This window comes from Eleutherodactylus coqui, chromosome 7, assembly GCF_035609145.1.
Source record: "Eleutherodactylus coqui strain aEleCoq1 chromosome 7, aEleCoq1.hap1, whole genome shotgun sequence".
NCBI classification, from domain to species: Eukaryota; Metazoa; Chordata; class Amphibia; order Anura; family Eleutherodactylidae; genus Eleutherodactylus; species Eleutherodactylus coqui.
Window position 1 is genome coordinate 97,369,548 of NC_089843.1, and position 13,661 is coordinate 97,383,208.

Genomic DNA, 13,661 nt, shown 5'->3' on the forward strand with positions numbered 1-13,661 from the left:
ATGCTTTATTCATAGTATTGGGCTCCCTATATGGAGAAGAGAGGCCTTATGGCCCCCCTAAGGCTCCTGGGCCTGGGTGCAACCGCATCCCCTGCATCCTCTATAGTTACGCCAGTGCCGGGTGGTCATAAAGCTGCAGCCAGGTCCTGATAACTAACAGTTTGACTCCACTCCTGGTGCTGCCCCTCTGCTCGGACCAACGCCACACAGGAGGCAGTAAAGGGAAAAGTTGGCTAGCGTCTGGTCGGTACACAGAGCTTAGCTTCATTCCCCAGCTTCCATCTCTTTTCTGTGCCGGGAGTGCAAGAGCCAAGCGCTGGGTCCCCTGCATCTGCCTCTGTATGTAGAAATGAAAATAACTTTTATTTGGGAAATCGATACTGGAGTGGGGGTGCAAGGAAATTGTGGTGTAGGGACCTTTCAGGACCCCCAGGCTCAGAGACCGGGTCATAGGTGAGACCCCTATAGCTATGCCACTGCTCAAAGCATATGTTTACTGTTAATGAAAAAAGAACAGGGGTTTAATGCATGTGTTTAAAAAAAAAAAAAAAAACACCCAATAAATCACCTCTTTTATATATATTTTTTAGACTGTGTGAAGGTATGCACCAAAGTTAGAAAAAAAAACATCACAAAAAACTGCACTGTTTTTAGTATGTTTTACAATTCCCTATTGACCTACAGCTAACAACTGGACAGGATGATTTTTGATGCAAAAAATGTGAAAAAAATCATTGGCATTCAAGTAAAATGCTGCATTCGTTTTAATAAGGCTATATGGGACAACAACTACATCCAGTCTGCTTAATGTAAAAAATGTGTTGCCTTTGCAAGAAACTCATCATTCTACTTGTACTCAGCTACAATGTGAAATGAAGCAGCACACAGTTCTGACTTGTACCACAAGATGTCGCTCACGCACCTCCACAAGGACTACTGATGTGCTGATCCGGCAGAACACTAGATGTCACCTGCAGCTGATTGAACATTGAAGTAGGAGAGGCGATAGGATGCTATAAAAGTATCATCCCTGACACATGCACATGCAAACTAAAAACTTGGCAGCCAAGCTAAGGATGGCTTCTTTACCAATCTCGTGTGAGCACTTATCCCCATCCTCTTTACATTGGGCAACAGGAGACTGAAGAAATGAAATGAGCTAAAGTCCTCAGAGCACCAAGCATCAAACTGTCTTGTCAAGTTCAATCCAGAACTGGATTGGAAGGAAGGTGATAGGAAGAAAATGCTATTAAATGTAAGTGCATTGAACAGTTCTTTGCATATTCCCAAGGAGCTGGTATTGGATCGTCCTCCTTGGGTGGCCACTGCTCTTGCTGCCATACTCATCTTCACCATTGTCGTTGATATTTTGGGAAACCTCCTGGTCATCTTATCTGTGTTCAGGAACAGGAAGCTGAGAAATGCAGGTAGGTACCTGACTGCTACTATGGCAGAAAGTTATTGACAACTTTGATCCTTCTTTGCAAATAGTCTTCTGTTAATTAGATCAACATGCTTTCCCAGAAGGAACAGGTAGGAATTTGAGTGTCATGCATGTGCTAAGAGATGAATACTTGCTCTAATATCTGGAGACAGAATTTAGATTGTGTGACCACCTTGTGTGACCCCTGAACCTGACAGAGCTGTTCTCTCATTAGACAGTTACCTGTAGACAACTCTCTAGAGTTCAGTCATCATTTCCTCTTAGGGACCTTTCACACCTGATATATTTCTGCAAGACGCATCTGAAGACGCAGAATATTCTGCACCAAAATCCTCATGTATGCATGCGGGTTATGGAGCAGATATCTGCAGCAGGAGATTAAGATGCATCTTTAGGTGAGTCTTGCAGAAATATTCGGCATGTGTGAAGGATCCCTTAAGTAGGGACATCTTACATTGTACTTTCTAATGCTTAACGTATGTATATTAAGATGGAATAAGAGTCATGGATGGATACTATTTAATAAAAGGCAATCGTTATACTAAGTATATAGCTGCTAATGTTCTAAACTGTCTCTATATAGTAGGAATGGCATTAATAAGTATAGCTCTACTATGGTGTGAGTGTTGGGTGTTTAGAAGCGGGCAGCAATAAGTTCAGAACTCTTATTAATTGGCTGGAATGTCTGCTAACAACTCTGCCTTCTGTTTATCAATGGCAATGATGAAGAAATAAGTGGGGGATGGGAGTAACATGTTTGAAATGATAAAATGTATTGTAATGGATACTTTTCATGATGGGTCTTGATGAAAGCTAGTATGTTATATTAAAAATATGTATTTGACTCTAGTAATAAAACATGATTAAAAATCTACAAAAATCGAAAATCATATAAAGGAAAAAATCTTCATAGCGGCATGTGATTGCAGAAGGAGTGTGAAAATGATTATCTTATTTGCTTGAAATTCCAGTCCTGATATTCAGTTAGTTAGGGGAACTGGAAAACTTTGTGGTTTCCTCAGGTCACCAAGGAAATCAGTGTTCCCAAACCAGGTTACACAGCCAGCTGTCTGCACTCACAGACATGCTGAATATTTCTGCAAGATGCATTTCAAGACACAGCATAGGGCTCCTTCAGACGAGCATATTCTAAAATATACTCGTTCTTGCTCAACTTTTTTGCAGAGAGAACGAGTGTACTTTGCATGCAGGTCTGTGCAAATATTGTGCATATTTGCGCAGGCACTGCTAGTTCACTTGGGACCCGACCAATCGGCTGAGCTATCAGCGCCACAAATACACAGAGATTGGAGAGGAAGCAATGGAAGTTTCTGCGCTGACCTCTGTGTAGTGGCTGGTGCTTGTAACTGCAGGCGCAGCTCGCGTTGATTGCAATGGAAGCTGCTGACACCATGCGCCTGCTTAGCTGATTGGTTGGTGTCCCAAGCGACAGACCCCAGCCGATCAACTATTGATGACAGGTCACCAATAGCATACTCCCTGGATAACCCCTTTAAGCCAAACGAGGTGCCTGCATTCTTGGGTATGCGCAGCATTTTGTACATATGTGCACGTACATATTTGCACCATAGACCCCTATGGGTCTTTTTAGTGTGCAAATGTGCACAAAATAGAGCAGGTCTTATTTTTTGTGCCCGCGAGAAATGAGAATGTACCCCTCAAAAAAACGTGCAAAAATACACTCATGTTATGCTGCCCTAAATCTCCTGCTGCAGATTTCTGCTCCATTACCCACATGTATACATGGGGATTTTGGTACAGAATTTTCTGTGTCTTTGGGTACGTCTTGCAGAAATATTCTGCACGTGTGAAAGGTCCCTTAGGTATTTGCATTAGATAAATTGGGAATTTAGCTAGTAATATCCTATAACGATCACAGATGAGCAGCACTTAGAAGTGACTGAGTTTCTCACATCTATCACTCGGAAAGATGATCAAACAACGTAACCCCCACCACAACTTTTGATAGTTGTCACCCAACTTGCTTAGAGTCCTGAATAAGAGCCTCCCAAGGGTGACGATGTATCACCGCATATTTGCACCCATTGACGTTCAGGAATCCTCAGAATCGGGATCACAACCCTGATGCGATCCTTGAGGACAACTCTGTGAATCACTTGGTGGTGGATATGTCGCCTGTGAATGTAGAATGACTTAACTCAGCAGATGACATCATTACATAGCGAACAAGTCATGTTTCCATAGGAATATGTAGCTTTCACAGATAACAATGGATGGATCACAATGCTGCTACATTCAATAGGAGGGAGGAAACATTGTCATTTCTTCAAGGAGCCTGCTGCAGTAACTTACATTAGTCTGCCATCAGTAAGTCCACGAAGAGAGCATGCACTTTATTACTGCTGCTTCAGCAAACTCCATCTCCTGCTCTTAAATGCTGTAAGCTGCCACCGCCGAGTATTTTCTGATCACATCACAGCTTATAGATGAGAGTTTTTGACAGATGGCAAAATGAACACTTGAGATCAAACCAAATGTAAATTAGTGTTGTCCATCTTCAATTTCTCACTGGCCAAGTCAGACTGTGATGTGCCATAGAGATCACTCAGCTTCACTTCTAGATCAGAGGGATTTGTGGGATTGAGAAGCATATCACATATTACCAGAAATCACTAAAGCTTGAGGAGACGCTGAGCCCCAGAGATCTCCCGCTTACTGATATCCAGGTTTGGTCTACAGGTAGTGGCATGCGTTGTCACTTCCCACTATAGGTCAATAATACTGAAGGACTACCGAATGCTATACTTTATCAGTTCTATAAACCCTTTGCATAAGCCCCATCACAGAATGCTAGGCAAGTCACGGAGGGTTCCCTCGTTTAAGATTAGTAATCCTTAAATTACCTAAATGGCTTTCTAGAGAAAACGACCAGTTCCGCAGTGCTGTAGTCGCGCTAATGGAAGAACATGATAAAAGTGGTTCACAAACACAGCAATCCCAGTGATCGGCTGACTTAATTTTTACATTTTAATTCATTGATTGGCTATGATTGGTTCATTTTGTTCCGGCTCTGATTGGCTAAGGCGGCGCTTGTGAACAAATCAGAGCAATCTCTTGCAGGAGGCGGGCTATTCAGGGCCCATTACCAGCAAGAGATGATCTGTCAGTGCTGACAAGTGCATGGGAAGCCTGCAGGAATGCCAGAGAGCAGCGGGAGGGACCTGGATGGCACCTGCTAGGTGAGTATAAGACACCCCCCAAAAATAAGACCCTGTGCCACTTTTGGGGCAAAAATTATTATAAGGCAGGGCCTTATTTTCAGGGAAATACGGTTGTACATCTAAATATAATACAGCTTTAAGGGCGGCCTCACACCTGCGTAAGCGCAAAAACGCTTGCTCCTGTGCAATGTATTTGCACAGTGAAGGCTTCTTTGGACGACAGTGATTTTGTCCCATTTTGTGGGCGTGAAAATTGATTTCAATGGTTTCATTTCCAGTAGCGTGATTCTCGCAAGATAAAAGATAGGACTTCTACATGTGAGAAAAGATAGGGCAGGACCTATATTCCAGCTTTTTTTTTCTTACCCGCACGTAATAATGCGTAATTTGAATATTAAAAAAAAGAATTTTGACTGGTTCTAGCGCTAATACGGTCTATAGCGACGGGTGTATTTGTGCACGCACCAGTCTGTTTTAGCCCCAAAGAAGTGTTTTTTGCGCGTGTGTCTGGACCAATACTATGCGTATTTGCGCAGGCTCTGCTAGTTGACATGGGTGGAGGAATCACCCCTGTCTTGATTTAAATGGATATTAAGCCAAAGGTGTTAGTGTTTGCAGGCATGCCATTGCTGCCATATGTGCACATTTGCACAACTCCTATAGACTCCTATTGGTGTGCAAATGTGCACCAAAATAGAGTATGGCATGCAAAAAAGGACACTGAGAATGAACGTATCAAAACAATGGCTCTATTCTCTGCACCTTGCGTGCGCAGATTTTGGGCGCACAAACACACTTGTTTGAAGCCGCTCTAAGGCTTCATTCTCACATACCAGGTAGCAGCTGCCAATAGTTGAACGATCTTGACGACCTTATCGCAGCCTAAGCCTAGTTTCACATGGGTGATCGCGATTGTACCGCAAGAAAATCACTGCAAAATCATGTCTTTGTTCCCACAATTTTTGTGCGTTAGCGATGCTTTTTTGGGGAATAATTTCGCATTACATTGCTGCTGCCCGCGATACAATGATGTACTTAAAACACACATTTTTTTATCGCGAAAGTCAGTGGGACTTTCTAATATTAAAATGACTTCGCACCACATGTTTGTTGCGTTGCAATGTGATAAAAAGCAGGCTTCATAGGGAAACATGGGAGATAAAAAAAATCGCACATCGCTGAAAGGTAAAGCATGCTGCGATTTTTTTTTGTTCTCCCAACATCGTATCAGTGTAAACATTGCAGATGGGAAGGAGACCATCGTAAATCATTGCTTTGATATTCTGCTTTTCTCGCAGCAGGCGAAAATCGGGCAATTTTCTCGGCCGTGTGAAACCTCCCTAATGTATTTTGTCTTTCTCCTTTTTTTCCCTAAAGTTGGCTGTTCTGTAAATGCTCAGAATCTTATGTGATTGTTCCCAGCAAGAGAAACCAAGTAATCTTGTAGATATGATACCTTTTAATGGCTAACAAAAATACATGATGTTATAGCAAGCTTTGGAACCTGTCAGGGTTCTTCCTCAGGTTTGTTCAGAATCTCTGCACTCACTGAAAAATCCGATCAACCATGAAGCATGGAAGTGGCAGCAACAGAAGAACTGTGTGAGGGAAGGTGTTTGTTTATTTCCTATAGGAGATCTATTGTGTGTGATGAGTAGATCTTCTAGTTAGAGTATCTCACATTGATTTCCATGTAGAATGTTAGTTCTAATGTCCTAGCCATGCCCTGGCTCTGCAAGTAACTGCAGCATGGTGCCATTAGCTTGAATAGAACTCTTCTGGATATTCAGCGTCTGGGATTGCCACTATAAAAAAAAAAAGTGAAGGGATTGCAGCTTTAAGACAGCACTGTGACCCCTTTATTCTCAGGGTTGATGAGGACCCCAGAGGTCATACCCTTACCAAGTTATGGCAGATCCTACGGTTATGTTATCACTTTATCAGATGGGAATATTCTTTTACTATATTTATATGTAGGTAAATAGAAACAAACAGAAACAAACTTTTTGATGTAAAAAAGTTTTTTTTTGTGAGCTATGAAGGCAAGAAGAGTAGGCTGGCACTGAGCTCACACAGGAATACCGAAGGAACACAACTTTTATATCAGGTAAAACTCAACCAATGACGATGTGTTTGAACCCCGGGGCGTTTTTTTTCTCAGGCCTCTTGCTGAAGTAGACTTGCTCTCTTGGGTTGATACATGTGGCCATTGTTTTATTTTTGTTTGTAATAAAAGTAAATTGCGTTTGGAGCAAATTGAATATTAGATTTGTCATTTCTGGAGGAGCAGCACCTCATCAGCTGGTTGTCTTGTTGTATTGATGAACTGAACCAGGATCTGAGCCCAGGGATAGGCTCTGCCGGAGGAGCAGGAGAGGCTTACAGCTCCCATCAGCGAGGGACTCCTTTTGGGTTGCTACCTTCATTCTAGCAGTGATTTCATGTGGCTGTGTTCATACCTAGCACAACTTTACCAGGTGAGAGTATTAGCTGTTTGGTGCCATTCTTATCCGTTTTCTCTGTCACCAGATATCACCCCCTGTCACTCATTTTTTCCCCTGAGATTCTTCTGAATGTGGACAGTTAATCCTAAATTATTTTGTTCATAGTGACAATATTCCATGTCTTAGAGGGACTTCTGAAATCAAAGCCAATACAAATTCTCCTTAACACCTTAAATACTGAATGCAGTCAACATGTTCAGCATACATCAAACTACTAATGACCACTTGACTGTGAGTATGTATGTGTGTGGGTGCTTCTCATGCTGCACCCCTGGTGATGTCATCGCTCCGCCCCCTGGTGACATCATCACAGATCATACAAAATATATAAAACAGAGCGTGACTGACAGAAGAGGAGCACAGTTAGGGCTCTTGGAAGGGAAGGACAAAAATAACAAAATGAAAATACAAGTAAGCCGTTATTATCTCAGACACAACTCAGCAGTCCTGACAGAAGACATTGACGTACCGCCATCACAGAGATCCGGTGGGCTGAAGGACCTGCGGTGATGTCACTGCTCTGGGAGTGCAGTTTGGTAGAAAGTACTGTATACTAGACAAGCTGACAGCAGCCACCAGGACCTGTGATGACGTCACTGTCATGTGATCACCTGTGTTCGTGGAGTCAGGAATCACATGACCAGGGGCTGATCACTATATCCAGGAGTCTGCTGAGCTGGTGAGGTCTGGATATCAGCATTGATATACAATAGCTGTATGTGTGTAATGTGTGGGAATCAGAATGGATGTAGTAGAGCTGTGTGTGTGTGTGATGTGTGGGGATCATAATGGATTTACCATGCAGCAGAGCTGTGTGGCGCATTGCACCACCAGAAACATTGGTACTATAATTTCCTAATAATTACCAGTATATTTATACCTATCACTGAATGCCACATTAAGCAATAGAGTACATATCATAGAGACAGACCATGTGACTGCTGTGGCGCCCATGGAGAGAGGGGGCCCCAGCTCTGATTGCACCATCACTTTTGCTTCTGGGTAGTGAGAACATATACAGGACCAAGACCTAACTCTAAAGAGAAACTGCATTGTTAGCAAACAAGGAGGTAGAGAATTGGCCCAAGCAGTGGTGGATTATAATAGGGGTGATAGGGATGGCCGCCCAGGGCCAATGCTCAGGGGGGCCTACTGCTGTAAAACCACCCTTATTATAATTTGCTATTGGCTGCCTCCAAACATGGTATAGCACAGTGCTCAGAATTAGATTACGGACCCAGGCTTCCCTCTCCGTGCTCCTGGTGCCATTAGAGAGAATGCCATCTTTCCCATTCCACGGGCTCTTGCTCAGGCTACAATCACTCATTGTGTTATTCACAGGGTTGCAGTGTGACTTGCTGTCCATCCCAGATGAGATGCCACCATGAAATTTTGGTGACTCTACCACCCTCCTCCCCCGTGATCCTATCGCACCGTAGACAGACAGGCAGCGCTGGCAAGCTGAGTAAGTTTGTGAAAGTATGCCTGTGCTCCTATATGGAATGTGTGTGTATATATTTAAAAGCAAGCCTCCGTGTGTGCATGTATGTGTAAAAGTGTGCCTACATATTGGAAAGACTCAGTTCACACTGCATTTCAGTGTGCGCCCAGCTTTTCCGTACCGGGGTTTGACCTTAATCATCATAAATGACATTGAGTCAGAACTCTGGAGGAAACCACACTGTAATTTCATAACTCAGATGGAGACCATGTTGATCTCCACTTTAGCAGAATTCTGTTTGTTTTTTGTTATTTTTGGTGAACAGTAAAATATGCTATTAGGTCAGCTTCACAGGAGCCTATGCGCAAAAACACTTGCCGCAGCACAGCACATTTGCGCACATACAAGGTTTGAAGAGGTACATAATCTGTGCTTCTGCGTATTTTTGCACATTGTATAGACTTCTATGGGACCAGTGCTGCGCAAAATGCAGGAAAATAAAGTAGGTCCTATTTTATCTCGTGCATGCGAAATGCACGCGCAAAACACACTTATGTTAAAGAACCCCCTACCCTGATTTACAAGGCTATTTAGCCTAATGAGGTCCTCATGCATTCTATTGCTCACGGAATTGCGCAGCGTATTGTGGATTTGTGTGCATATTTGCACACCTCCCATAGTCTTCGATAGGAAACTTTGCTGCGCAAATACCGGGAAAGGTAGAGCAGGTCTTGTTTTTTTGCACTCAGCCAAAATTCGTGCAAAAATTGTTCATGTGAAAGAACCCATCGACATTAATGGGTTTTATTCCCTGCATATTGTACATGTATATATTGCATGCACAAAAATGTGCGCAAATGCGTCCATCTGTAGAAGCCCTTACTGTGGAAACAGTCTCCAACTAATCCAGAGTATAAGTGCCACATGCGACGGGCATCTTTTCCATTCTCGACACTTGTTCAATAATAGAGCAATCTTCTCCTTTCAGAGCCAGTTTGGGCGTCCACATTTTCATCTTGACTTTTAAGATCAATAACGTTATTTTCCATCATCTTTGCAGCATGAGGGCTTTCTGTGGTATGAGCACCATTTAATTTACCATATAATGCACTGAAAAACCCTTCATTTTTTAAGAAGTAGAATAGAAAAAAACTTGCAACTTCGTAGTTGTTTTCATTAGGCCTCATTTCTATAGTTCACTGTGTGATGAAATGATATGTTTCCTTTATTCAGTAAGATTACAGAGATGCCACATTTATATACTTTTTGTTATGATTTACTATTTTTGCAAAATAAAAAAGCTTTATAAAAAATCCCTTATGTCACCATATCTTCAGACCTAGAACTGGTTTATTCTTCATCAATGGGGCTGTGAGAGGCTTGTTCATTTCGGGGATGGGCTGTAGTTTTATTGGTACCATTTTGAACTACCTCCAACTTTCTTTTAATCATTTTTTTATGCCATTCCTTTTGGAGACACCAGATGACTGAAAAGCAGGAATTCCGGTGATGTGCTTTTTTTTTTACACCATTCACTATGCAGCATAAGTAATGTGAAATATTAATAATTTGGACCTTTGTAGCCCCAATCATACCAATTGCAGTATGTCTGTTTCTCATTATGTTTTTTACTAAATGTTTTTAAGTGTTTAATATTTGTGTTTTTTGATGTTTTTAATAATATTAAACTTTTTCCCTTTTTTTTAGTCCCACTAGGGTACTTTACTATGAAATCTCTTGTATACTGCTGTATGCCTGTCAGCGTTGTTCTACTACACTCTGTATCTGGCAGTATGTAACAGTATTATTAAGATGGCAGACCTGGGGGCACTTCCTAGGTCCTGATTGCCTAAAAAGAAAACCACAGCATCCCTTGATTGTGCTATGAGGGGTATCAGGTGACAAAGGCAGCCGCTTCCTGCTCTGCTCTGTCCGTGAGCCATTTCTGAGGTCACCAGACTGGTGGCACGCCACAAGCAGTGCTTGCTGTGGCCGGCCTGTCCATCCTGTTTGAGCTGAAAGGTCTTCTGCATGTGCGCACACTATCGGGAGTGGAGGGCGGCCCGTCCTGACTCCTATCACAAGGCTCCTGTCTTCTGTACCTGCGCGCAATCCCGGAGGGGGGTGGGGGGTGGCAGACCATCCTGGCTTGTCAGAGGGCTTGTGGACTGCCAACCAAAACCGTCGCCGTATGCGGCGTGTACTCCAAAACTATACATATTATATATCAAAACGTCCAAAACGAAATGAAGAATCCATTCCCATACTATATTTTAGCGTAAATATACTAATTTAAAAAAAAAACTATAAATGTTAAAAAAGGTGTTTTTAAATTTTTTTTTACCCCCAATAAAACTAATAACTGGGGGGAAAAAGTCAGTGTAGAAGATATTTTAAAAATCGCCCTATATGTCACGGGGAAAAAACGCAGCCAAAATAATTTTTGTAGCTGAAGGAAAAAAATAGGGCAGTAAAACCATCACATGGGTAAATTCCTAAAAAAGTGTCTGGTCCTTAAGGTACAAAACAGCCTGGTCCTTAATGGGTTAATAAAAACAATGTAGATGATACATTCCCTTTAAGAGCTTTGAGTCATTGTTTGTCTTCTTCCAGCTGCTAATGTCATCCATGGCAAGGTCATGTGTCCATGGGTGGAGAATGACATTTACATCCGCTCACTGTCACATCTTACCTTGTAGAGTCCCCCATGGCAGGAATCTCGCCTGCACCTTTACGTAGATTTCCTTTACACTTTACAATCATTTAATTGCAGTATTTGTATCCTTCAAGACGCCGCCTGACAAAAGCTCTTTAAATTTCAAGCACTTCATCTAGTGCAATCGTTTGTTCTGCTGGGATCTGGTGGGAGCGCCATGGAGGCACCTGCTGTGTCCTGTATATGTCATCTGCAATATTTATCCAGGTTAATCAAAGCCCATGTTAGATCCAGGATTCTGAATTCAAGGAAGGGAATTTTCAAAGATAACCATCTTCTCAGGAGTTCATCTTCTGCTGATGTGTGAGGGACACAGTTTTTGTGTCTCCAGATGATTAATTACAATAAAATAAATATAATAACAAATCTAGTTATTATTCTTCATTCCTTTAATAGTATTAGAAATCCTAAATATCCTTATTCAGACAACCATACTTACGCCAGTATTTCGCTGTGAAAAAAAATTGCCAGAAAAACTCATACGCTACTGTTTTCAGTCACCGGTTTTATTCGCCGTGTTAAAAGATAGGTTTTGGCCTACCTTCTGACGTGATACACAGCAAGCTCCCATAGACTTCTATGGAAGCTGGAAAAACCGGAGGGGAGGGAGAGTATGTACAACGCTGGGAAAAGAAGACAGCTGGCCCTAATTAAGCATTATTGGTCATTCAGAGGATTTTAAAGCGATTGCTCATTTTCAGCGCTTCTGCATATTTCCAGCGCCCCGTGAGAATGGCAAATTTTGAGCATGCAAATACACATGCAGATACACCTGCATAAAACACCCTAACTCTCATGCAAGACTCGCACAAGAATAGGACATGCAGATATTTTTCAAACTTGGACTATTGGTCCGAGGGAAAATAGCCTGTGTGCATGAACCCATTCCAAAGAATTCCAAAAACAGAAAAAGGTCAGCCCACTCAATCTTGCAAATGTCGCTCTCAACCTAATAGTTATTTGGAGGAGTGCACAGGGAAACTCCAATAGACTTGTAGAGATATGTATAGTGGTCCAGAAATAGAAAAAAATCCCAGCAGTAATATTTGGCAAGATGAAACTGTCCTATATACATAACTAGCAGAGCAAAACTTTGAGGTTATGATTTCAAATTTTCAACTGCTAAAGCTATAGGGGTCACAGTGGTTTCAATTCCAACCAGGCCCCTATGTCAGGGGTGCAAGGGGTACCCAAGGGCTCCCCTCACCACAGTAGCAGAGAAAACTTTAGTTACTGGGCACTTCTGCTCTCAAAACTCTGAGTGAAATTTGACTCCCAATCAGAATTGGTGCCTGACAGGCCCCCCCAATTGTACAGGATGCCTGACACTTCCCACCTGGCACTCAGTCAGGAGACTGGAGGGAGCCAGGTGTGCTGTACACCCTGTGTGACCTATCAGATACCAGCTCAGGGTCAAAGTTCACTATGCACTTGTCAGAGTTTTGGGGTTGGAGGAGCAAAGGCAGAAAGGGCAATAGGGAGGCAGCAGGCAGGAGAGAAGTAGAAGGCAAGAAGAGGCAGGAGTGGCGGAAGAGAGGTTAAAGAGAAGCAGAAGAGGTAGTGATAGAATGTGAGCAACTGGGGGGAGCTGGGGCGGAGGCACAATGTGAGCATGTTAGGGAGAGCCGAGCCGGAATGTGGGCAGTGGCATAGCAACAGGGGTTGCAATTGCAACAGGGTCCCTTAGCTAAGGGGCCCAAAGGATTTCCTTCTGACTAATATCACTGCCCCCTATCTGCTGAGTTGTAAGAACAGAGCATTTTAGATTCATCAAACAGCAGCGCTCCATTCATGCTGCCTGTCGGTGGGTTATGTGGTCAGAGCGCCTCCTCCTTCTCCTGAGGTCTGAAGCTTAGAGTGTATAGTGAACAGGAGTAGGGGGGGGGGGGTTGGGGGAGTCGCTCTGACCACCTAACCTGCCGACAGGCAGCATAAATGGAGCACTGCTGTTTGATGAATCTGAAAGCCTCTGTCCTTACTGTGACTGCATTATCTTTCTAGTGTTTGTTAAAGATGTGCTGCTGCATATTAGCCATTCTTTGATAGATGTTCTTTCATACATATTTTGTATATATAACAATGTATCTGTGCACTGGCGAAACTATAGGGTATGCAGGGGATACGGTTGCACCCGGGCCCAGGAGCCTTAGGGGGCCCATAAGGCCTCTCCTCTCCATATAGGGAGTCCGGTACTATGAATAAAGCATTATAGTTGGGGGCCCTGTTACAGGTTTTGCATTGAGGCCCAGGAGCTTCAAGTTACGCCTCTGCGTTAAGGGGTTGAGAGAAGTTGGGGGGCCTATGAGCCTTTAGCTACACCACTGTATATGTGTATGTATTTTTTGGGTGGAAG

General features: G+C 42.9%; 1 protein-coding gene across 1 annotated transcript in view; it reads left to right on the plus strand.

Moving 5' to 3' along the window:
* Positions 1-1,218: 1,218 nt before the first annotated feature.
* Positions 1,219-13,661, plus strand: part of MTNR1A (melatonin receptor 1A) — a 221,439-nt gene continuing 208,996 nt past the window's right edge. Inside the window, exon 1 of the mRNA XM_066574660.1 lies at positions 1,219-1,427. Within this exon, the coding sequence (XP_066430757.1) occupies positions 1,244-1,427 (184 nt within the window). The 5' untranslated portion in view covers positions 1,219-1,243. The remainder of the gene's footprint in view (positions 1,428-13,661) is intronic.